The 23,255-nt window shown below is 38.9% G+C and overlaps 1 protein-coding gene across 2 annotated transcripts in view; it reads left to right on the top strand.

Annotated features, from left to right (window-relative positions):
* bin3 (bridging integrator 3) overlaps positions 1–23,255 on the top strand; it is an 87,597-nt gene that overhangs the window by 3,746 nt on the left and 60,596 nt on the right. Inside the window, exons 2-4 of one of the 2 annotated variants that reach the window (XM_057832915.1) lie at positions 15,505–15,553; positions 16,755–16,795; positions 18,978–19,044. In XM_057832915.1, coding sequence (XP_057688898.1) covers positions 16,780–16,795; positions 18,978–19,044 — 83 coding nt within the window. In that variant the 5' untranslated portion in view covers positions 15,505–15,553; positions 16,755–16,779. The remainder of the gene's footprint in view (positions 1–15,504; positions 15,554–16,754; positions 16,796–18,977; positions 19,045–23,255) is intronic. The other variant, XM_057832914.1, reaches the window with a different exon arrangement.

Below are 23,255 nucleotides of genomic sequence, written 5' to 3'. Positions count from 1 at the left end.
TGCTATTGAGACTAGGAATGTCCCGATCGCGCATTTTTGTCAACAGAGTCCGAGTCGCCTGATTTTGAGGACCTGCCGGTGTAGGTTCACTATCCTCTTCCCCTCACTATCCACTCGCTCTCGCTATATGATTCGCCGAAGAGTCGAAATGCTCTCCCGTGAAATGCCTTTTAAAAATATTCCTGTTGTTACTTCTTGTGTTCGCTTAAAAGTGCCCATTTAAAAAGGAAAAGCGCTGGATGTTACTACACACAGAGCATATTATTAACAAATGTTAAAGTTGTATAGTCATATAGCGAGAATAAGGAACTGACAAGCGCAGGCCCCCGCGAGTGGATAGTGAGGAGAATAGGATAGTGCGCCTACACCGGTACTGAGTCCCGATCTGATATGGGGGAAAACAAGTTTTAAAAATTACTTGAACAAAGTTACAAACAATTTACAGTTCTGTACTTTTTACAATACTTCCTCCTCTGCTTTTTCTGGGAGTGTTGTGCCGTATAAAACGTATATATTTTTGTATATTTTGGCAGTACTGTTGTTTTTCTGGATTATTTTGCTACTTTTTAGCCCTTAAAAAGTAAATGTGTATATATATATATATATATATATATATATATATATATATATATATATATATATACAGGTGTATACAGTGGGGAGAACAAGTATTTGATACACTGCCAATGCCATTGGCAGTGTATCAAATACTTGTTCTCCCCACTGTGTGTGTGTGTATATATATATATATATATATATATATATATATATATATTTTGTGGGTTTGCAAAATATTGCGAGATTAAAACTAGAAGAATTTTCACCGTATAACTTGAATAGCTCTGTTTGGGATAGGTCTGAACGATATTGGAAAAAATTGCAAACATTGCAATATACTGTACATATATTGCCAAGGCTGCACACTTACTTTTTCTATTTCCACTTGTGCGACTTTTTTTCTTTAAGGTGCACCAGCACAAACTGTAGGCGCACCCACATTTTACATTGCATCACCTTTGACACCATACTTTTAATCATTCTCCATAACATTCATATAATTCATTCATCTTCTGAACCGCTTATCCTTATGAGGGTCGCAGGGGTGCTGAAGCCTATCACAGCTAGCTCCAGGCACAAAGCGGGGTACACCCTAAACAGGTTGCCAGCCAGTCGCAGGGCACATATAGACATACAACCATTCAGACACACATTAAGGGCAATTTGGAGTGTTCAATCAGCATACCATGCACGTTTTTTTGTGATATGGGAAGAACATGCAAACTCCACACAAGAAGGCAGAAGCTGGGAGTGAACCCACAATCCCAGAACTGTGATGTGGACATGCTAACCACTGTCCCACTGTGCCGCCTTCATAATGTGAATTATTTTTCAACAATCATGTAGATGTAAATGCTTGTCTTTATCAAATGCTTCAATGAGTGAGTCCACTTGAATCCACTCACGCTGCTGAGGAAAGCCTCTCACTTAAACAATGTGTAATTTTATGACTGGACTGCAAGTTTAATAATGATGAATACATGTGTGCCTCTGGTCGCATTGCTTAGCAGGAGGGAGTGTGGCACTGTACGAGTATGAAACAGAAAAACAAATATATATACTGTATAGTTTTTTAAATAAAAACTCGATCCTTTTCACCCGATTCCGATCCTCTGAAAAATGGCGTGATCTGACCGCGTGATCGGATGGAGACATCAAGATCTCCTGAAAGTGCTGGATGAAGTGGCTTGGGAGAGTCTGGGCTTCCCCACTGAAGCTTTGCCACCCTGATACAACCTCAAAAAATCTGGGGAAAATGCATTGATGTATGATTAAAGGAGAGTTAATGGCCTCCTTGTTATTTCATTTGATTTAGTTTAATCAAATTAGGCAAAAAAAAAAAATGTAACAATGAGCGTATATTAATGAGCTTGGCGCTGAGCCAAGCAAAGTTGCTCACTACTCATCAACACGGCGTAAGGATACAATGAGAGCAACGTTCTAACCCTATACATCCTTGCATTTCTGCACACGTTCACTTTTTCTGACACTTGGCACATTGTGGGTGCAAAGCGGAAGAACGACAGCTATCGAGCAATCAAGTATCGCATGGCGTCATTCAGTTCAGTTGGCCGTCAATGGCTGGCAAGCGACGCTCAAGCCAGCACGCACGGCCAAACACAAGGTCAAGAGTGGGGTGCAGCGGTCGTGAAAAGAGGTCTTTATGGACTCTGCTGAGGGCTGCATTCCAGCGTGGCCCGCACACTTGCTCCTATGACGTGACAGCTTTGACTTTGGGGTCACCGGCGGAACAATTCTGCCTCCCAAGATCTTCAACTGCCGCTCTGTGCTAGCTGCGAGAGCTGAGGTCGCCATTGGCTCTTCCAGCCCGTGCATAATCTCCAAAAGACTGTTGTGTCTTTGTTCATGTCTACGTGCTTTTGGATGGTGGTGACGTGGTGCTTGTTGCAGTAAATGTTGAGTGCGCATTTTGAACAGACTGTCAATACAACTGTTAAAGGACCGAGTTACCCCGCTTGTTTCTCACCATTCTGTGATGTTAAGTTAACCCTTTACGGGGCACTCATTGAACACGATGGCTGCTGTTGACGGCGCTAGACGGCCAATTAATTCTGACTGGGTGAGCCCTCCCAATCAAATGGATTGGACGTCTCATGCCGTCAATAGCACCGAAACATGACCATTCACAGCTAGTTCTCCCTGGTCAAACTAATCGGGACATCTGTTGCTGTCAATGGCAGGCAGGTTGTTCATTTACAAAAAAAAACAGCAACTTTAGAATGTTATTGGGGGCCATAACCTGATTGTATTTTTAATTTAATTAATTTTGTATTTAATAACATTACAAAAAAATACAATACAAAGTAGAAAATTAAAGAAATTCCAGGGTTAGGGTTCTAAATCAATGTTTCACACCAGGGTCAGGGTGCTAAAGTAGGGATTCTAGCCTGGGTCCCAAACTCGGGTCAGGGTTCCAAAGTAACTTTTAAAAGATTGAAGATTTGGGTGTCAAGTTAGATTTACGGATCCAAAGTAGAGCTGGGCGGTTCACCGAAAATTTACTGTTACCGAGATGGTTCACGATGACTGACGTAATTTTGACTGTGTCTGTAAATTCGGTAATTTAACGAAACGAAAAAAATGAAATCTTTTAAGCCCGGTTTGACTCAATGTTATTTGGATATGTTCATTACCCTTTAAGAAAGCAGTCAGTGTGCTTAGGTACGAAGTCACGTGATTATCAGGGAGTCAAACCAACAGAAGCCCGGTACGCTAACGTTAGTGGCTAACGCTACAAGCGAACGTGATGGAGTCGGATAATAGTCATACCACAGGCATTTCAACTATAGACGCTCATAGTGTGGTGCCATCACCACCTTTGACAGTGGCTCTAACCTTGTTGAAACGGCTGAATTTAACGAGTGGACTGGGCACGGACTGCATCTAGCAATCGGTATGTCGTGTTATTTTGTATCTGTGTGTGTGTGTGTGTATAGGTGTGTGTGTGTGTGTGTGATTTCTCTGATAGCTTTTATGATGGTAAAGCATTCAGAATAAAGTATAACCCAACACTGTAGCTTATAATATGACCGTTCAAAGGCCACAGCTATTTTTCTGTATGTGCTTGCTTTATTCTGTGTCATTACTGCCATCCTAAAATCTTAAATATTTCATTGGCATAAAAGCAGTATAGCTTAGTGTGTGTCTGTGTGGGGGGTGCATGTGTGCGTGCATTAGGGGTGTGCCATCCTCGGCACCCCAAGATTCGATTCGATTACGATTCAGGGTGCTAAGATTCAATTATTGTACGATGATTACAGTATTGACGATAATCACGGTTATCACGATTATCAATGCATCGTACATTACTAATTAATACAGTAGCCAAATTTATGTCCATTGTTTATTTAAAATATCCTAATGGTTCAACAGGAACAATGGAAACATGCCCATACAACAAAAAGCTACCCTTGAACTGCTTTTTTTTTTTTTTTTTCACAAGAAAGTGCAAAAACATTACCCATTTTAAAGGCAGTACTTATTTCTCTCAACAATACAATAAAATTTACACAGGTGGAATGAATTCCACATTTTCTGGAAACAAAGTGTGTTTAGAAATAAGACTTCTTTTAACCAATATACTTTGTTTTCACAGATTTCTGTACTATTTCACATGTTTGTATTGTTACGGCTGTACTTAATCATGGTTTTACACGTTCTGCTTATGAAATGCATGTTAGCGAATTAGCTAATTAGCTTAGCGCTCGGCGCTAACTGTTAACATCTCAAAAACAACAACGATACAGGCTAAACTGTACAAGAGGGTTCGTGTACTCACCTGTTATATAGACGCACACGGGTCTTGGCAACACACTCAGGACATTTTTCAATTGACATGACTTGAAACTACTGCTGGACCATTGAAAGACAAGGGGCAACTAACTATCTCTCCTCCCCTCTCGCTCTAAAAAATAACTTGCGCACAGAAGCGCGACCGCCAGGACCCTGCCTGTCTCATACACAAATTTATTTTCCAGTCTTTTGAAAAGGAGTAAATCTCTCACTCAGTAACCGGCAGCATCCATCATAACGTTGTGCGTGCGTCCGTTAAATGTGCCCGGGCGTGAATTTCGTTCCGCTTCGAGCGGCTGTCATAAAGTTATCATGAAAAATCATCGTTTTTGAACATTTATGAATCGTAATCGAATCGTCACATGTCGACTCACGATGCATATAATAATCGATTTTTTGCTCCCTTAGCTTGCATGTATTAAAAAAATGCTCTGGAAAAATAAAACTGAAACCTTGAAGTTAACATTTGTGTTGAGTAATTGTGTCACAGCAGCCATTAACAATAAGTTGTCTATTTGAAGTCTACTGTTCAAGGTGTAAATCATTTGCGTTACAATGATATGTTTGCACAGAGTTCATATTGATTTTTATAATGTTGTACATTGTTCAAGCCGTACAAGCTGTTATAAATGTTCATACTTGAATTCTTATTGTCTAGATTTTTTTTTTATAAACTTAATGTTTAGATTGCATGTACAATTGTTAAATACGTTAAATTGAAAGCTGTTAAATAAATCAACGAGAAACTCTTAATTTGTATTTTATGCATTGATTCAAGATTTTCAAAATATAATACAGTTCACTTGGGCAAATTTATCGTCATTTATTGTTATCGAGGTAAAACTGCTCAATTTACCGTGATACGTACTTACGGCCATATTGCCCCAAAGAAGCATTTAAAACTCGAGCGGGGATTTTAATTAGGGTTTCCAACTAGGATTAGTATTTCAAGTTACAGTATCAAAGTCAGGGTTGGGTTCCAAATGAGGCTTTCAAAGGAGGGTTAAGATTTCAAAGTCGGGTTAAAACACTGGTTAGGTTTCCAAATTATTTCAAATAATGATTAATAGTAATAAATATAAAATAATTTATAATAAATAATTATTGAGACCTGGCCTCTGGATATTAGGTCGTTATGAGGTCAAGTTACATTGTTTGTAATGACCTCTTATATTCACTTGCCCTATAAAAGGTTAACTACAAGACAGGATTGTCCCAGCATCTGTTTATTGAAGAGTATTAAACCAGAAAAGGCAGGACAAAATTAAAAACTCCCTAGACACCACTTTTTAAAATTCAAACAACTCACAATTGGAGTAATTGGCTTCAACATAATAGACTAATCAAGTTAATAACTCCTATAAACACTTGAGAAGACACTTTCCTTGTTTACTTATGGGAAGCTTCAATACTGTGCCAAAAAAAAAACAAGGTGGTAATTTTGCTGTCAAATGTACTTCGTTACTGTTACATACTTGGCTAATTGTCCTTTATGCACGTTTTTTTTTTTTTTTTCTTGACTTCTATTATCAAGGAGAGATCTGTCTCACGTGATTATTTGACATTCCTTCCTGGTTGCACAACACAGTTCTCCATCACACCCTCTGTTTTCCATCTCATTAGACTACACACCTTTCTTTTGACACAGCTGCTGCCTCACCCTGCCTGTCAGACGCAACTGTCCATCATATAGCTTAGATTTCAGCCCATTAGCACCGTATCAATGACAACCCAGCAGCTAGCGCTTTGGTGAGGCATTCTTGTCTTCACAAGGCACTATGATGCTGTGGGGATATTTATTAAAGCTTTAGCTCGGGTATTGAAATACGGATAAAAGAATGTGTGTTTTAACTAAGGACGACTAGTGTTCCTTTGCCAAAACTCAAAACCCTGACTTTTTTTTTTTAACAACATTGAAAAGTTTTTGTTAGCGTATCTACTCAACTGTACAGATTGACAAGCCGTTATTAAGTGGTAATTGGATTAATTAGACAGTTTTCACAACCATTAACGATAGGGTCCAGGTCACCTGATTTTGAGAATTTGCCGAGACAGAGTCCCGATCGATACCGAAATTTTTTTTTTTTTTTTTTTTTCATTTGAACAAAAGCTCGAAACGTTACATTACTGTACTTTTTACAGTACTTCCTCTTCCGCTTTTTCCGGGACTGTTGCGGAGTACGAAATGTATGTAATGCCATTTTATTTCTGGGTTATTTTGTTACTTTTTAGCCTTAAAAAAGTAAAAAAATGTATATATATGAATTAGACCTGAACGATATTGGAAGAAACAATCATTCTAGTATCGTTTTTGTGGGTCTTTGATATATTGCGAAATTATATTGCGAAATTAAATGTAGAAGAATTTTCACCAGATAACTTGAATAGCTCAATTTAGGGTAGGCCTGAACGATATTGGAAAAAATTTAACATTGCGATATAGTATATTGCCAAGGCTTCACACTTACTTTTTGCATTGGTCGAACTAGTACGCCTAACATTTTTCTTAAGATGTACCAGCACAAAATGTAGAGCACCCAAATTTTTCACTGCATCACCTTTACCGCCATACTTTTAATCCCTCTTCTTAACATTTATATATTTCATATGTGCGAGTCCACTCAAATTCACTCAGGCGTTGACGCTTACACTGCCGAGAACAGCCTCTCACTTACTCAATGAATGAGTTGGCACATCACGACACGTCACAAGTTTAACGATGATTAACACATTTGTGTCTTTGATTGTACCGCTACTGGGGCTTCTCTGGCCAGATCAAAGTTACAAAACTGTCAATCATCGTTTACCTTAAGTACCAAACGCCAACTACACTGGTGACCAAGAAAATCTGTTTGGTCCCACTGCTTAGTCGGATGGTGGGTGAAAGGCTTCGGCGCTGTACGAGCATGAAGCAGAAAAAAACATATATTTTTAATATATACATATATAAATAATATATATTTTTAAATTAAAAGTAGGCATGTGCCGATTACTGGTTTCAAGGTATACCGTGGTGTGATAAGTCAAGGTTTCAAAATCGCAAACATTTTCCGTCATACCATCCCTAAGGTATCAGCTAATTTTTATGTCCCAAAAATGCATGGAGAAATCCCTCACATGCAGCTGTAAGGCTCAACCCTCCCACACCGTTTTTTTGCTCAGTGGCAGTGGGTCAGCTGTGCTACACGATGGCTGGAGGAAGTGAAACTCCTGAACTTTTTCCCCCATCGAAGAAAACGAAATCGCTGGAATGGGAATACTTCAGCTCAAAAAAAGTTACAGACGGCCGCGGCTTAGAGGAGGAGGGCTATTTGACATGTAAAACATGTTTGCGGAGGGGGGCTGCCGAGGAAGCAATACCTCCGATATGATTTCACATTTATACAAAATTAAAGGTTAGTAAACTCTGTCAAGAACGTTTCCCACCAGCTATGTGAGTTAACTCAAACGTGTTTTGTGTGTTTAGCGGTGGTAATACATGTTTTATTTTTCTCTCTGGCAACTGTCTGTGTTTAGAAAGAGTGTGTGTATATTGTAAACATGACACGAGTTATACACACATGCTTTGTGGAAATTAATTCAATTATTTTTTTCTCTGATGGTAATGATTTTAAGCTGTGACTGTGGTTTTAGGCTAACCCAAAGGACATTTATTTTAATTTTATTTAGAATATCTGTTATTATTATTATTATTTATTTTAACATTATACTTATGTTCCAATTGGCTAATGTGTTTTGAAAATAAAAATCCTGTTCAATGAGAAAGTTTTTTATTTTTTATTTTTTTTTTTTAAACCCAAATATCTCAAAGTAACACATTTCAGAGCTGTAATTGCAATACCGTGAAACCGTGATATTTTTGCTAAAGGTTATACCATCAGAATCTCATACCGGCACATGCCTGATCCTTTTCACCCCATTCCAATCCTCTGAAAAAATCCGACCAATTTCCGATCACGTAATCGGATCAGGACATCTCTATTTATTGAGTGAAGCATTAATTAGAAGGAACGAGTGTGATATCGAAATGGTGATATATACTTTGATATATATACTATATACTTTGTATCCCAAAGGTTATCAATATGCTACTGCCAAGAAGTGATACATAGTTTTAAAACTGTGTCATTGTTAAAAAAAAATAAAATAAAATAAAATTGAACCAACAAGTTGCTACCTAAATCTCTCTCAGTTAACTCTATGGCTGCCATTGACGGCGCTAGACACAAATCCATTTAGACTGGGAAGGGCGAATGAATGTTCTTTCATTTGAAACCAGAACTCTCACAGCTAGTCTTTACGATTTTTTGGGCATGTACAGGTCACTTTCTGTTCATTTTAGGGCATTTATAGGTCACTTCCTGTTGAGTTTGAGTTGCTGCCTATTCATTTAGGGAGATTCCCATAATTGACCCAAAAACAACAGGAAGTGACCCAAAAATGCCCCAAAATCAAGGCAGGAAGTGACTGAAAATCAAAAGCAATGCCCCAAAATAAAACTCATTGGTTGCCATTGACCTCAGTAGATATCAAATCCGTTTGAAGTGAATTAATGTTCATGTTCAACCCACCCTCCCAGTTTTAGAGAATTGGACGTCTACAAGCGATAAACTCAATTCAATTCACAGCAGAAGGACGAAAATAACTTGTTTGTATTTATTACATGTATAGTAAAATTTTGTCGAATTATTTCCTGAACCATGTATTGATAAATGTTAATTCGCTGACAACACTTCCACTTCAATTGGACTGGATGTTTACTAATGATAAAATCCTTTTCAATTCAATTCATAATTCATAAAGGATAAAAAGTGCCACATAATTGAAAGGCTATCACCATCCACATTTGGTCCGGCCCCCTGAACAATACCAGAGAGCATTTTGATTTTTTTTTTTTCCCCCCAATTATTTATTTTCTGGCTTTTTTTCTGTGAAGAACCCAGAGAGGGTTATTTGGTTATTAACTGATTAATAGTGTTATTGTAGGAAAGCCCCATTGCATTTTTGTGCTTTAGTTTAATTGTTACTACGCTGGCCCTTTCAGAAAAGCGACGCGCACACGAGTCACTTTCTCTCCTCCCTTCATTGCCGGTGTACACGAGTTAGTTTTTTCCTCCTTTCACTGCCTGCGGTTCGTTCCTCAAGCTGCCGTCCTGTTTAGTGGCAATCCAAGTGTTGTGTGTGAATGAGAGAGGTGGATATATTGCAGAAGTGTGCCTTGGCAGTGCATAAACACGTTTGGCAGATGAGTTACCTGCTTAGGGTCCCTTGTATGGAGGAAGTCGGCGTGATGTCACGATGACATCACCTCGCTTAGCAACGTGTCGCCATTTTGTGAAGGGGGAACGCACAGCTAAACATTCCATTGACAAACGTCTGAAATTCATATATTTCAGGTGTGTCTTGCGTCTTTTTTCCTAAAAACGTCTTAAACGTGGCTTACCATTATCACGAGTCACTGCCGATAGACGCAAAGAGGCGATGCAATTTAAAATTAGCGTTTATTGACTTACAAAGCTGCCGATACAAAGTCGCAGCTGATAAACAAAGGAATTGCCTGCAGTGGAGTTCGGAAACATCTACAACTACCTCATAAAGTCACCCAGTAAGTTTACCTTTATCATTTACAGGGAATATGTACTGTGTTGAACTGAGAAAATTGGTAGTATATACGAAGTGATTATTTCTGCCGTAACCGGTAATTCGCATCCAAGCGTTATTTAGCCGTGAGCACGTCATGGCAAAATAACCAATTCCCACCAGGCCAATAATATACCGATTGACTAATCAGAGCAGTTCACGGCAAAAGAAAAATAACGCTTTGCGAGTTGCCGGTTACGGTAATAATAACCACTGCCTAGTCTATTGAATCCTAGCAGCTAATTGGGGCAAAAATTAAAGTTTCCTCACCAGTAATAAAATGTCGGCTGCAAACGTAAATGTGCTTGGATTTAGGTTCCCACAGGCGAAAATAGTCCACGGAACAGTCTTCTTTAACTGTTTCTCGATTAATTGCTCTCAGCCATTTGTTTCTCCTTTTCTTCTCACGTGGAAGAATGAAGAACTTCAAATGCGGCGCCGAACTCTTCTTTGTGTGACAACTTGCAACACGGCAACTTTTAGTCATTCCGACGGAAAAAAGACCGCAAATAAAATGAAAGTTAAACGCGTTTGTATTACAATGCACGACAGAGCAACTGCTTGTGACTCGTCTTTTGCCCCATTTTCAATATGGCGACGCTTTGTTGTGGCTGGTGACGTCATCAAATGCCCGGATGTCCGACTTCCTCTATTCGTTAGCTGCCGCGAGCTAACCGCTAGCCGTCGTGTGCTTTGAATTGCCTTGTGTTGAATTGTGCTATATAAATAAATTTTCCTTGCCTTGCTAATCGTTAGCCACTAGCACTAATCACTAATGCTAATCGTTGGTCCCTTTGGCTACATGGTGGAGGCTGAATTGTGTTTGTTGCCAATTCACTTATCTAAATTGTTAGTTATTTTCCTGCTTAATGTGTATGCTCATTATTGTGAATGATTAGCATTGTATGCATTATGTAAGCAGTGTATTTCATTTATATTATATTTAATGTTCTTCCTGTTAATTTAGATATGTTTATAATAGGTATGTCCCGATCCAGGTTTTTGCACTTCCGATCCGATACCGATATTGTTTTGCACTTCCGATCCGATACCGATACTGGCCGATACCGATACCGGCCTATCTGAGCATGTATTAAAGTTTAAAGTTATTTAGCCACCTGACTTAGTTGTCAGACTCATGTTGAAAAGGGTTTTAGTACTCTTGATAACAACTAGCCAGCTTAATTAGGTGAGTTTGAATAACACACAATGGTTGGTAACAAGAAACTGACCTGTTTATTCAGTGACAAACACAAAACATTCTACATAACAAACAGAAATGGCATAGTCAGTAAAACGTGCAAATAATCTTGTGAACTGTCAGTGGAAAATCCCACAAACTTCCCAAGCTATTAGATGCTTTTAATGTTTCGTGCATTAGTTACAAAAATTGTATAAAAAGCCTCTCAGGTTTAAATAAACGACTATTTCAGTTTCAAGTTAACATTTTAAAACAGTAAATAAAATACTCAAGTCCCCATTCTGTATCAGCAGCTTTAAACTACATTGAATTCATTTAATTTTGCGAATCAACTGTTAAAGTTGTTAAATTTACTCCCGTTATTCCATAATTTCCCTTCTGTCTACTTTTGACATGTGAACGTTTTAAAATGGTTTTCAAGATAGAGTCAAGTCAAGATTTTGCCGATTTAGGAGTATTTTAGATAAAAAGTTAATTAGGTTCGCTTGGAAGGTTCAATACAACAGCCCACAAGGGAAGTCTCCTACTTTAAGATGGCGGCTGTTTACTAACGCACGTAGTTTTCAATGCAAGTGTTGCCAACGGCGTCGAGTCTGTCATTTTGCACCTAGCTCTATATACATATGATATCTATTAGACAAGCATGACGTTTATGCTGCATTCCAGAGAAGTGGGAAGTCGGCTTTATCCCACTCGGATGGTACTAGTTCCGACCTCAAAGCGTTCCAAGCAAATGTAAACAACAATGATGGCTGATCGCGACGAGGTGTTTTTTTATTTTGGCCAGCCAAAGACATTTTAACCTCCAGCAAACCTGCCTTCCTACAAGCGATTAAATAGTAGAGGAAAAACGACGGCTGCGTTATAGCCCACACTGTAAACTGCCTTTTTTTTAGTTACACCCTTTGCTGATCGTCAATATAAAATCAAAGATGATGTCGGACTTTTCCGGCCTCCGACTAGGAAGATATCATTGGAGCGCCACTCGAACTGGGAGGTCCAAGTAGCGAAGTCAAAGAAAAAACTAACTACCCCGACTTCCAAGTTGTTTCAATCTGATGCCACTGGACAAAATGGCGTTCAAGAAAACGTATTGAATGATAACACAATAATGAAGTAAATCAAGTTTATTTGAGACGCCATGTATTTTTTTCTCATACAGTAAATTATCTTTGTTGTGCTATGTTTTTATATTGACGATCAGCAAAGGATGTAACTAAAAAAAAGGCAGTTTACTGTGTGGGCAATAACGCAGCCGTCGTTTTTCCTCTACTATTTGATCGCTTATAGGAAGGCAGGTTCGCTGGAGGTCAAAATGTCTTTGGATGGCCAAAATAAAAAACACTTCGTCGCGATCAGCCATCTTTGTTGTTTACATTTGCTTGGAACGCTTTGAGGTCGGAACTGGTATCCAACCTCCAAGTGGGATAAATCCCACTTCTCTGGAATGCAGCATAAAATTGTTGGATGGTGCGTCTTTACTCACGAGAGATAATGGCTCGTCATCCAGAATGAATTCCAGAATGAATTCTTCGGCAATGACTCTTGTTATTCCCTGGGCTTTGGGACTGTCGAGTGCCAGTTCGTCACGCATAGCAAAAGTTTCTGCCAGTGTTAGTTGCGTAGGACCTTTCTTTTTGTCTTCGGTTTTCTTAACATACTCCTCATATTGTTTGTGGTGGTATTTCGCTAAATGCTTGATTAGGTTGGTTGTATTAAAACTTCTTACAGCTTTACCACCACGCTTGACTTTATTGTGGCATATGTTGCACTCTGCCTCTTCGTCTTTGTCATCCTTTAAGGTGAAATGATCCCACACAGCTGACATTTTTACCGATAAAGTCTCTCGGTAAATTGGGAGACGGTAATGTAGTGTGCTGAAGGAATGCCGTAAAATGCGGACAGGATTTTAGGGAAACCAAAGCAAAAACTGGAATGGATTATGTATAGCGGTGCGCTGGAAAACCCGGACCGGATTTTTAAAAAAACTGGATCGGAAGTCTGGATTGGAATTTTTCCGTGTCGGCCGATCCGATACCGATGCACATTTTTTTTGCCCATATCGGCGTCCGATCCGATCCAACTATCGGATCGGGACATCTCTGGTTTATAATACAGTATATGTTTATAGGTTATAAATATATTACTGACATGTTATATGGTTGTCTTGTATTCACAGAAACCACATTACAATGAAATAAATTTCATACTCCTTTCATCATCATTAAAGGAAACAAATAAATCCTGAATGTCCCCTGTTGATTCTCTGATCGGAGTCACAACTCTATAGCGTCGCCGGCTTTATACCACACACCCACAGAGGGATCCCCAGTCAAATTAACCCTCTTTTTTATTAATATACAGTATACTATATTATTATTTTATTTGCTTTTGTTCCGTGAAGAATCCAAAAAGGGTTATTTGATTGTGGCTTTCTGAAAAACAATACATTTTTACATTTAGGAACTTCTGCAATCGTCACACTTTTTCTGTTACAAACTGACCCCAGCCCCTCATCAGAGAAGGGAAAAGTTATGTGGCCCCCACAGGAAAAAGTTTGGGGACCCATGGTCTATGCCGTCCAGTGAGTTAAGAAGACCTAATCTCCACATTTGAGAAACTGTACAACTGCACTAGTTAAAAATTCTGCCATGGCACATTCCCTCCAAAAGCAACGAGCTTTCCACGTTTGTCAATCTCTATTGATGGCACCCACAGGGAACAAAGTCGTCCTGCTAGTACTCGTAGTATCGGACGTGGGTGTATAAATGGTGGCATTGCCTGACATATCACACTCGTCACTCACGTTTCCTGACCTGTTGTGTTGAAAATGTTTGCTTAGTCCAACACGTATTTTCAACTGTATGCCAAATGCTGATGTTTTACAGTCTAATTATCTAATCAAGGGAGGGCCTGTCATTGTGGAAAAACATACACAGTTGGCAATGTTTCACTTTCACTTGTTTGCGTTTGCACTTTTTCTGCAGGTTAAAGGAAGCTAAATGGAATCCTTTTAAAAACTCTTTCCCACTTGATATATTTTTTAAATGGCGCTACTTATGAAATCAATAGGTTCAGGAAGTAGTCTCGTAACCTGAAAATTCCGTAAGTAGGGACGCATATTCAATGTAAATGCCCTTATCTGTTCCAACCACTACTAAACCGCCACATTAAATTTTATTATCTGTGTAAAACCGGAATAAAACAAGAGCCAAACACATTTGAATCATTCCATATACCTAACCTAACCATTAATACCTGTAAAGAAATAGATAATAAAAGATAATGCAAATGAAAAAAGAAAAATATATATCCTACTTTTTGAGTGAGTTGATGTCCTCTTCTTTCACGAGATTGGTGGTGCCTTTATCACTCTTCGTGGAAAGAGAAAATGTGAGACCAGTGCTCTAATATGCCACTAGTGCAGTGAACCGTGTGTGGGCTTACAAAAACTCTTCGTGAGACAAAAACGCGAGGAGACTTGTGCTCTTTTGGAGCTATAACACCGTCGCACCTGTGCACGTCATCATACTGCGACACCCAAATTAAAACTTCATCAACAATAAGCCATTAGGAGAGAAGAATCGCGTTACTGAAGCATGATGGATAAGATGATGACCAATAGAGCCCCAGGATCTTATGGCGTGACATTTAAAAGCAGAAAGCAGGAAGTACGCATCATTTACTGTATTGTAGTGTATTTTTGAGTCTCGTATCCTGAAATTTCTTTCGTAACAAGAGGCAATATTTTCTTGTTGAGACATGTTGTAACCTGAAATTTCAGTTCGTAAGTAGAGGTACTACTGTATTGTTGTTCTTTCTGTGTTTAGACCCTTTCAATGACAGGATTTATCTTGAAATGACAGGATTAATCTTGAAATGATCAGATTGAATTGGAAGTGAAAAAATGATCAGCAAGTAGTTAAATCATTACTGGGATCTTGCTGACCAGTTATTTTGGCGTTTTATTTGCAGTGTAATGTTAAATTAAATGGAGCATGGTATATACTGTATCACTCTATTAAAGCAATATGCTTTCAAATAAAGATCATAGTTCTCTGACGACTGTCGACTGACGACTGTGAGTAAAGGAAGTTGACCAAGTCCATCTATAACTCGTTATCCTGTTGTATTCAATGTGCATGGTGTGGTGTGAAGAACTGGGAATTAACAGCTTTAGATTGTTCTTGTCAAGGGTCTGAATTTCTGTTCACCTTGTAGACTCGCGACTCGCCACCAGCCACTCACCCATTATGCACCTGATGACAGACTGACATTGTTTGTCATTTCAGGATTCCCTTCAAGATTGGGCAGCCGAAGAAGCAGATTGTCTCCAAAACTGTAAGTTAGCAGGAGAAATAAGCCTATCTGCAGTCAATGTTTATACTGTAATATACAATATGTTCAAGTATCTAAATGATACTTTGTTAAGCGTTTCATCAATGTTTGGTTAACTGTATTTACATGGGCCAAAATTGAACATACGGTTTCTTGAGCCTGAGAATTATTTTTTTTTTAAGCATGGTTCGTCAAACTCTGTCATCCAAATTATAGCTTGATTTACTCTGCATAAAAGCCCTTTAATCCTTTATAAAGCAAGTGACTATTTTGTTGTTGTTTTAAAAACATAAAGACCTGGCATTCACATGTCAGCATCACATTTTGGGTCATGCAGGCCACATTATTAACATTTGGTATACAAGTGTGGCCTAAATGACCCAAAATGTGTGTTTTTTTTAATATAATTATTAATCATTATAATTTCCACCAATACGTTTCTAAATTATTAAAGTCATAAAAGTAAATATCATAAAAATGAATACAAATAGGGACACTCTATTTATAGCCCAAAGAACACTCTAAAAAAGAATTTTTTTTTTTTTTCCTCTCAAATTTTTTTTTTTTTTCATTGCTTGCCATTGACAACGATAGCCGTCCAAATAATTTAAACTGGGAGGGGGTGGCAGCGATCTTATGACACTGATTGACTGGTGTGACTGTGCCGCTACATGAAGAACCTCACATAGTTCCAGCTCATTTGGTTGATATGAAAACAATAATTTCATCTTCTTGTGGCACTTTTGGCTTTCGTCATATCAACAAATTAAGGGACAGTTTTTCCAAAATTGATTTATTGAATGATCGCTGCCATTGATTTTGATGCCTAGCACTGAATATGGCAGCCAATGAATTAAATGAGTGCCATATGATTAGTTAAATCCAGTGAGGGAGCCCTAAAACCAATGAATAATAGTAATCAAACACAAGCTTTGCCACAACTGACAAACAATGCTTGTTTGTAAGCATGTAATAATGTGTAATTGGTCTAAATAAACATCCTTCCTCAGATTATGTGTACAATGGAAATTCATCCCTTAAATTAATTTCCTGGCTTGTATGTTATCCCCCTCTTGAGGTTCGGCCCGATTCAATTTTGTGTGCTTAGAACTTGTGATTAGCCTTATGATGTGAATTTAATCATATTGTTTAAATGATGTTTAATAATGAAGTTACTGCCCCCGCCCCTCCAAATTTTTTGCAGGTTGAAAGAGACTTTGAGAGAGAATATGAAAAGCTCCAAAAGTAAGTTAACTTTTTCGTGTTAATTAATTACCTTATTTTCTGCACTATAAGGCGCACCTGAAGGCCTTCAATTTTCTTAAAAGCCGACAGTGTGCCTTATAATCCGATGCGCCTTATATATAAATAAATGTTAATCATGGCATGACATTCCCTTTAGCACAGCTATATCTAGTGGATGCATAACACAACCCCAATTGCTGCTACTGCTACTGCTACTACTACTACTACTACTACTACTACTACTACTACTACTACTACTACTACTACTACTACTACTACAACAACACCTACAACGCCTTATAATGCGGTGCGACCGATATATGAAAACAGTTTTATAATAGGCCACTCATTGAAAGTGCACCTTATACCCCGATGCTCCTTATGGTGTGGAAAATATGATACTCTAAAACGGTGGTCTCCGACCTTCTTTGCAGGACGGACCAATGTGATATGGGCCTTTTTTTCCTCTGACCGCCAGTGTGTGACATAAAATTGCAGTAAATATAAAATAACACGTTGGACCTAAAAACAAACATTAAGTGCAGGGAAAATGTAACTCACCGTACGCTGAATCAACCTTTTTAACAGTGGCCTCTGCTAAAACTTGACGGCAAATATGCTTGGTCGCAGGCATAAGAGTTCTTCTCAAATTGTGAAAGGTTTCTTTGCTTTGGCAATACGGTTCGCCACAAGGTATGATGTTCTCAGTGGATTCGCGTTTGTTGCCTCATTTGCTAGCTTCTAGCCACATATTATGCAGAATGGACTTGGTTCTAGGCTCCTCTTCTGGCTCAGCAGGTGGCGTTTTCCCTGTTAAAAAGCTGTCCAAAGACATCGCCGCCCGCAGCACACAGCCAACAGCAGCTAACGTTACTGTTTAAATTGACTGACGCTGGGCTGCAAACACCCCAGTCATGGCGACCCTCCACTAGAGGGCGACTTACACACCTCTACTTGGATTAGTATTGATGTGTCAAGAGGCACAGGCCAGATTGTGGTCGTTAACAAATTATTCATTATTTCTCTGCAGCCTGGTAGAAAATGCCCCACGGACCGGTACAGGTCCCCGGCCCGGTGGTTGGGGACCACTGCTCTAAAATACTTGTACAATTAATAATTAAATTTAGTGAATGAAAGGTTGTTTGAAAAAGAAAACTCCAGTGGAATTAATGGAAAGGTTTTAGACTGCAAGGACCCTTAACCAGTAAGGTGTGCCAATCGACCGCACTGTACACATGAGTCAGAAAAACAGGCTTGTACTGGCATTTTGGTGCACCACCCTCAGATTCTTATCAATGCACCATGGCATTGACTCAAAAGGAGTGATTCCTGTTTAATGTCAGGGTAATTAAATTATTTTTTTCCCCATCAGCTATTGTTTAGCATTATTATTTCTATAATGAAACATCAACTCATTGACTGCCTTCAGTGATCATCTACTCACAACAATGGTGGAAAAGTTTAGAAATAATCAAAGCCCAAACAGCCATCTATAATATGACCCGCTTGAAGTCCTGTCACTGGCCACTGTGTTTGGCTACTCTGTCTTTAAAACAGCAATCTTCCATCAAGTCCCATTATAAAATGCCTGATTTCAGCATCAAAATCAACCTTTTTACAGCCTTGTAAAAATTTAGATTTGGCCTTTATGGTGAAATAAGAGCTTCATGAAAACTGTACTGGTGATAAATTCTTTTTTTTTTTTTTTTTTTTTTTTTTTTTTTTACACCATAAAAGTTTAGTATATGTCTAAAATAATGAATGAGGTTGCAGCAGTACGACCGCATACATTTCCAGAATCCATAGGTCAACTTCGGTACTTTTCATGTACAATATTATTGAATTAGTTAAGTAACATTTTTTTTGAGGTTCAATTTACCAGGCATGTCCCAATCGACTATTTTTGCACCAGAGTCCGAGCCCAAGTCACCTGATTTTTAAGAATCTGTAAACTGTACTGTTTACAGTGCTTCCTCTTCCCATTTTTCCGGGACTGTTGCAGAGTATAAAACTAGGGCTAAACGATATTGGAAAAAACTGACATTGAGAATTTTGGGGGGTTTGCGATATATTACGATACACATTGTGATATTAAAATTTGACGAAATTTCACCAGATGACTTCAATAGCTCTGTTTGGGAAGATTTTGGTTGACTCACTATGACCACATTGTACTCATTAGAGATGTCCCGTGATCGGAAATCGGGCCGATCGCACCATTTTTCAGAGGTTCGGAATCAGGTGAAAAGGTTAGTGTTTTTAATTTTAAAAATATATTTAAGTTTTTCTGCTTCATGCTCGTACAACGCCACAGCTTTCACCCTCCCTCCTGCTAAGCAGAGCGACCAAACTGTTTTTTTGGTCACCAGTTCAGCTGGTGGTTGGTACTTAAAGTTAACAATGATTGACAGGTTTTTAGCTTTGATCTGGCCAGAGATGCCTCGGTAGCTCTACGATCGAATGCACAAATGTGTTAATCATCGACAAGCTTGGTACACAGTCTGAAGTGTGCTATGGCAACTCATTAATTGTAGAAGTGAGAGGATGTTCTTGTCAGCGTGAACGTCAAAGCAAAAAAACTTTTTTTTTTTTTGGTATCGGATCAGGTATTCAAGGTTTGTATTCAGTTATGGATTACATTACATTCGTTTGCTTGTCTCCCTAAAACAATAGACTGTGTTAAAAAAAAACAAAAAAAAAAACATAAATATGTTCACAGTTTTAAACGTATGTGGTACATATTTGTCAGACAAACACATGAATGCCCCAAAAAGTCCGCGTGTATAAGTAGGCTGCCTGCCTGAGGTAATTAAAGGTGACTTGACGTTCGATATTCACTTGATATTTAGTTGCTATTTGATGTTCGCTGTCTTTATTGGGTCACAGTTTGCCCCCAAAATGCTGCTTTTTGTCTGTAGATCATTGTGTCCCATTTTATGGGACCAAAAGTAGGTCGTAGTTGGTCTGTTTGTTTTAACTCCTTCAGACCTGAGCATGCTGCCAAAGGACATGACGCGTTTGTGTCACTAAACCCATAAATACACTGAATTTACTTGCTATTGCCACTTCTGGGAGACGATTGAATGAAACTTTACCCATCGAAATCAAATCAGGAGGTTTGACACGCCCTCTTTGCTATTTTTGGCTCTTTGAAAATGGCTGACCAAACGCAACTTCAAAAAGGATAACGTTCGTGCTCATTTCTCATCAAAAACACGTTAACATTAAAAATAACCAATAAAAGCATGAAATATCCCAGACCCCCCCAAAAAATGCTCTTGGTTCTGATTTTTTTGTTTTGCCAAGCAGAAAAAATGCACGTCTGAAGGGGTTAAAAGAAATGAAGCAATTTAAAATATATGATGCGTTCTGGTGTTGGCCACTGTCCAAATTTGTTTACAGTCAGCGCATTTGGTTCACCGCTTATAGACTGACGTGGAGAATGCGTACTGTCCATGTACCCCAAATATGGGCTTCATGAACATTGAGAGGAAAACATGGCGGCTGTCATGGCGGGGCCCTAAACAATGAAAAGCAAGCTTCAAATCGGACCAGGTGAACGCTATGATTTAACATGGAAATTATCTACAGTATTTTAGGTGTAACAGTAAGTAATTTTGTCTCTATGTTTGTGTTACAAAATACTGGAATTTAATCAGGCTTGTGCAGAACAATCAATGGAATGAATATCAGTGCAGTTCTCAAAAACATTAGCATAGATGCCAAGAACTTGGATGAGAGCTCCACATTTTATTGTTAAAAGAATAGGGAAGAATTGCATGAAGCTTTTTCTGGACAGAGAGGATGTTAGGGAAACTGGTGGTATGAAGCGTATGGTTTTACTTAATATGATTTTGAAGTAATCAATGTCACATTAAAATGTTAGCTCTTTCCTCTTTTCTCTAAATGGATAGTGCCCACACAAATATGTCTTGTAATTTTTTTTTATTATTGTTGGACATTGGACGTCGCCGTTGTCACTTAAATGCAAAAATTCAGAACGTCATTTGATCCTTGTGGTATCAAGCCTTTTTACAGTAGGAGAACTGCCTTGTCTTTACAATTGGAAATTGATTGAGTCAGTATGTTATGATAAAACCATTGTTCTTCTGTTTGATTCTCCAAAAGGCTCATTATTCATTGTCTCACATATAGATCGTGTGGATTACTTTTTGTTACTCAAAATGGGATTTTTACTTGAAAGTTGCAGCTCAGTGGAGTTGACATTGGGGTAGTGGGTCAAGGAGCAGCAGCTGTTCCATGAGGCCAGCCTATTAGCACCTTTTAGACAGCGCTTCAAGCCTCACCTGACTCTCCTCAGCCATACTCACTTGCTCTCTGTCAGTGCTGAGAGCAGCAAATCTGCAACAACACAGCGTGAGAGAGATTGTCAAGTAGGAGTGACTACGCCAAACATGAAATCGTCAACTGCACTGACCAAGTGTTGGGGGAAAAAAACAGGCTTATTTGTTTGCACGGTGAAATGCTTTCGTACAACGCAATGAGGAAGTTGCTCTCCTAAGTTCAGCTTTTTCCATTGTTCTTAACCTTTTGTTGGGCAATTGACTATTTTTAGTAACTTCATTAAAAAAAAAAAAAAAACCTTAAACTCATAAAGGCATGCTGTCAACATATGTGGACATCACATTGGACATCCCTGGTCCAGCCTCCCTGTGACAGGTTGTGTCCGTTCTCCCTGAGCCTGCATGGGTTTTCTCCGGGTATTGCGGTTTTCTCCCACATTCCAAAAACATGCATGGTAGGCTGATTGAACACTCCAAATTGTCTGTAGGTGTGAGTGTGTTTGTGAATGGGTATTTGTCTCTCTGTGCCCTTCGACTGGCTGGCAACCAGTTAAGGTTGCACCCTGTCTCCTGCCCGATGGTAACTGGGATAGGCTCCAGCACTCCAGCAATAAGCAGTTCGGAAGACGTATGAATGAAAAACAGATATGCACTTTGGTTATGGCCCCCAAACACCTAAAATTGAGTTTTTTCTTTTAATTCATAGTATTTAATTCATTGCTTGCCATTTGACAATGATAGGTTTCCAATTTATATAAACTGGGATGGACTGGCAACGATTCAGATTAGAAGCCTGATCGGAATAAAACAATTCATGTACACACTCCATTCGGTATATACAGTTGTGGTCAAACGTTTACATACACTTGTAAAGAACATAACGTCATGGCTCTCTTGAGTTTCCAGTTATTTCTACAACTCCTATTTTTCTCTGATAGAGTGATTGGAACAGATGCTTCTTTGTCACAAAAACCATTCATGAAGTTTGGTTCTTTTATGACTTTATTATGGGTTAACAGAAAAAGTGATCAAATCTGCTGGGTCAAAAATATACATACATGGATCTGAAAAAGTGAATCATAGACTTGAACAAGTCAGGAAAGTCACTTGGAGCCATTTCAAAGCAGCTGCAGGTCTCAAGAGCAACAGTGCAAACAATTGTTTGTAAGTATAAAGTGCATGGCACTGTTTTGTCACTGCCACGATCAGGAAGAAAACGCAAGCTATCAACTGCTGCTGAGAGAAAATTGGTCAGGAGGGTGAAGATTCAACCGAGAATCAACAAAAAGCAGATCTGCCAAGAATTAGAAGCTGCTGGAACACAGGTGTCAGTGTCCACAGTCAAGCATGTTTTGCATCCCCATGAACTGAGAAGCTGCCGTGCAAGAAGGAAGCCCTTGCTCCAAAAGCGGCACCTTAAGGCTTGACTGAAGTATGCTGCTGATCACATGGATAAAGATAAGACCTTCTGGAGGAAAGTTCTGTGGTCAGACGAAACAAAAATCGAGCTGTTTGGCCACAATGCCCAGCAATATGTTTGGAGGAGAAAAGGTGAGGCCTTTAACCCCAAGTACACCATGCCTACCGTCAAGCACGGTGGTTGTAGTATTATGCTGTGGGGCTGTTTTGCTGCCAATGGAACTGGTGCTTTACAGAGAGTAAATGGGATAATGAAGAAGGAGGATTACCTTCAAATTCTTCAAGATAACCTAACGTCATCAGCCCGAAGATTGGGTCTTGGGCGCAATTCGGTGTTCGAACAGGACAATGACCCCAAACACACATCAAAAGTGGTAATGGAATGGCTAAATCAGGCTAGAATTAAGGTTTTCGAATGGCCTTCCCAAAGTCCTGACTTAAACCCCATTGAGAACTTTTGGACAATGCTGAAGAAACAAGTCCATGTCAGAAAGCCATCAAATTTAACTGAACTGCACCAATTCTGTCAAGAGGAGTGATCAAAGATTCAACCAGAAGCTTGCCAGAAGCTTGTGGATGGCTACCAAAAGCGCCTAATTGAAGTGAAAATGGCCAAGGGACATGTTACCAAATATTAGCGCTGCTGTATGTATATTTTTGACTCAGCAGATTTGATCACTTTTTTCTGTTCACCCATAATAAAGTCATAAAAGAACCAAACTTCATGAATGGTTTTT

Source organism: Corythoichthys intestinalis, chromosome 3 (assembly GCF_030265065.1).
Source record: "Corythoichthys intestinalis isolate RoL2023-P3 chromosome 3, ASM3026506v1, whole genome shotgun sequence".
Taxonomy (NCBI): Eukaryota; Metazoa; Chordata; class Actinopteri; order Syngnathiformes; family Syngnathidae; genus Corythoichthys; species Corythoichthys intestinalis.
The sequence above is the reverse complement of the archived record's forward strand: the minus strand, read 5'-3'. Positions and strand labels throughout refer to the sequence as shown.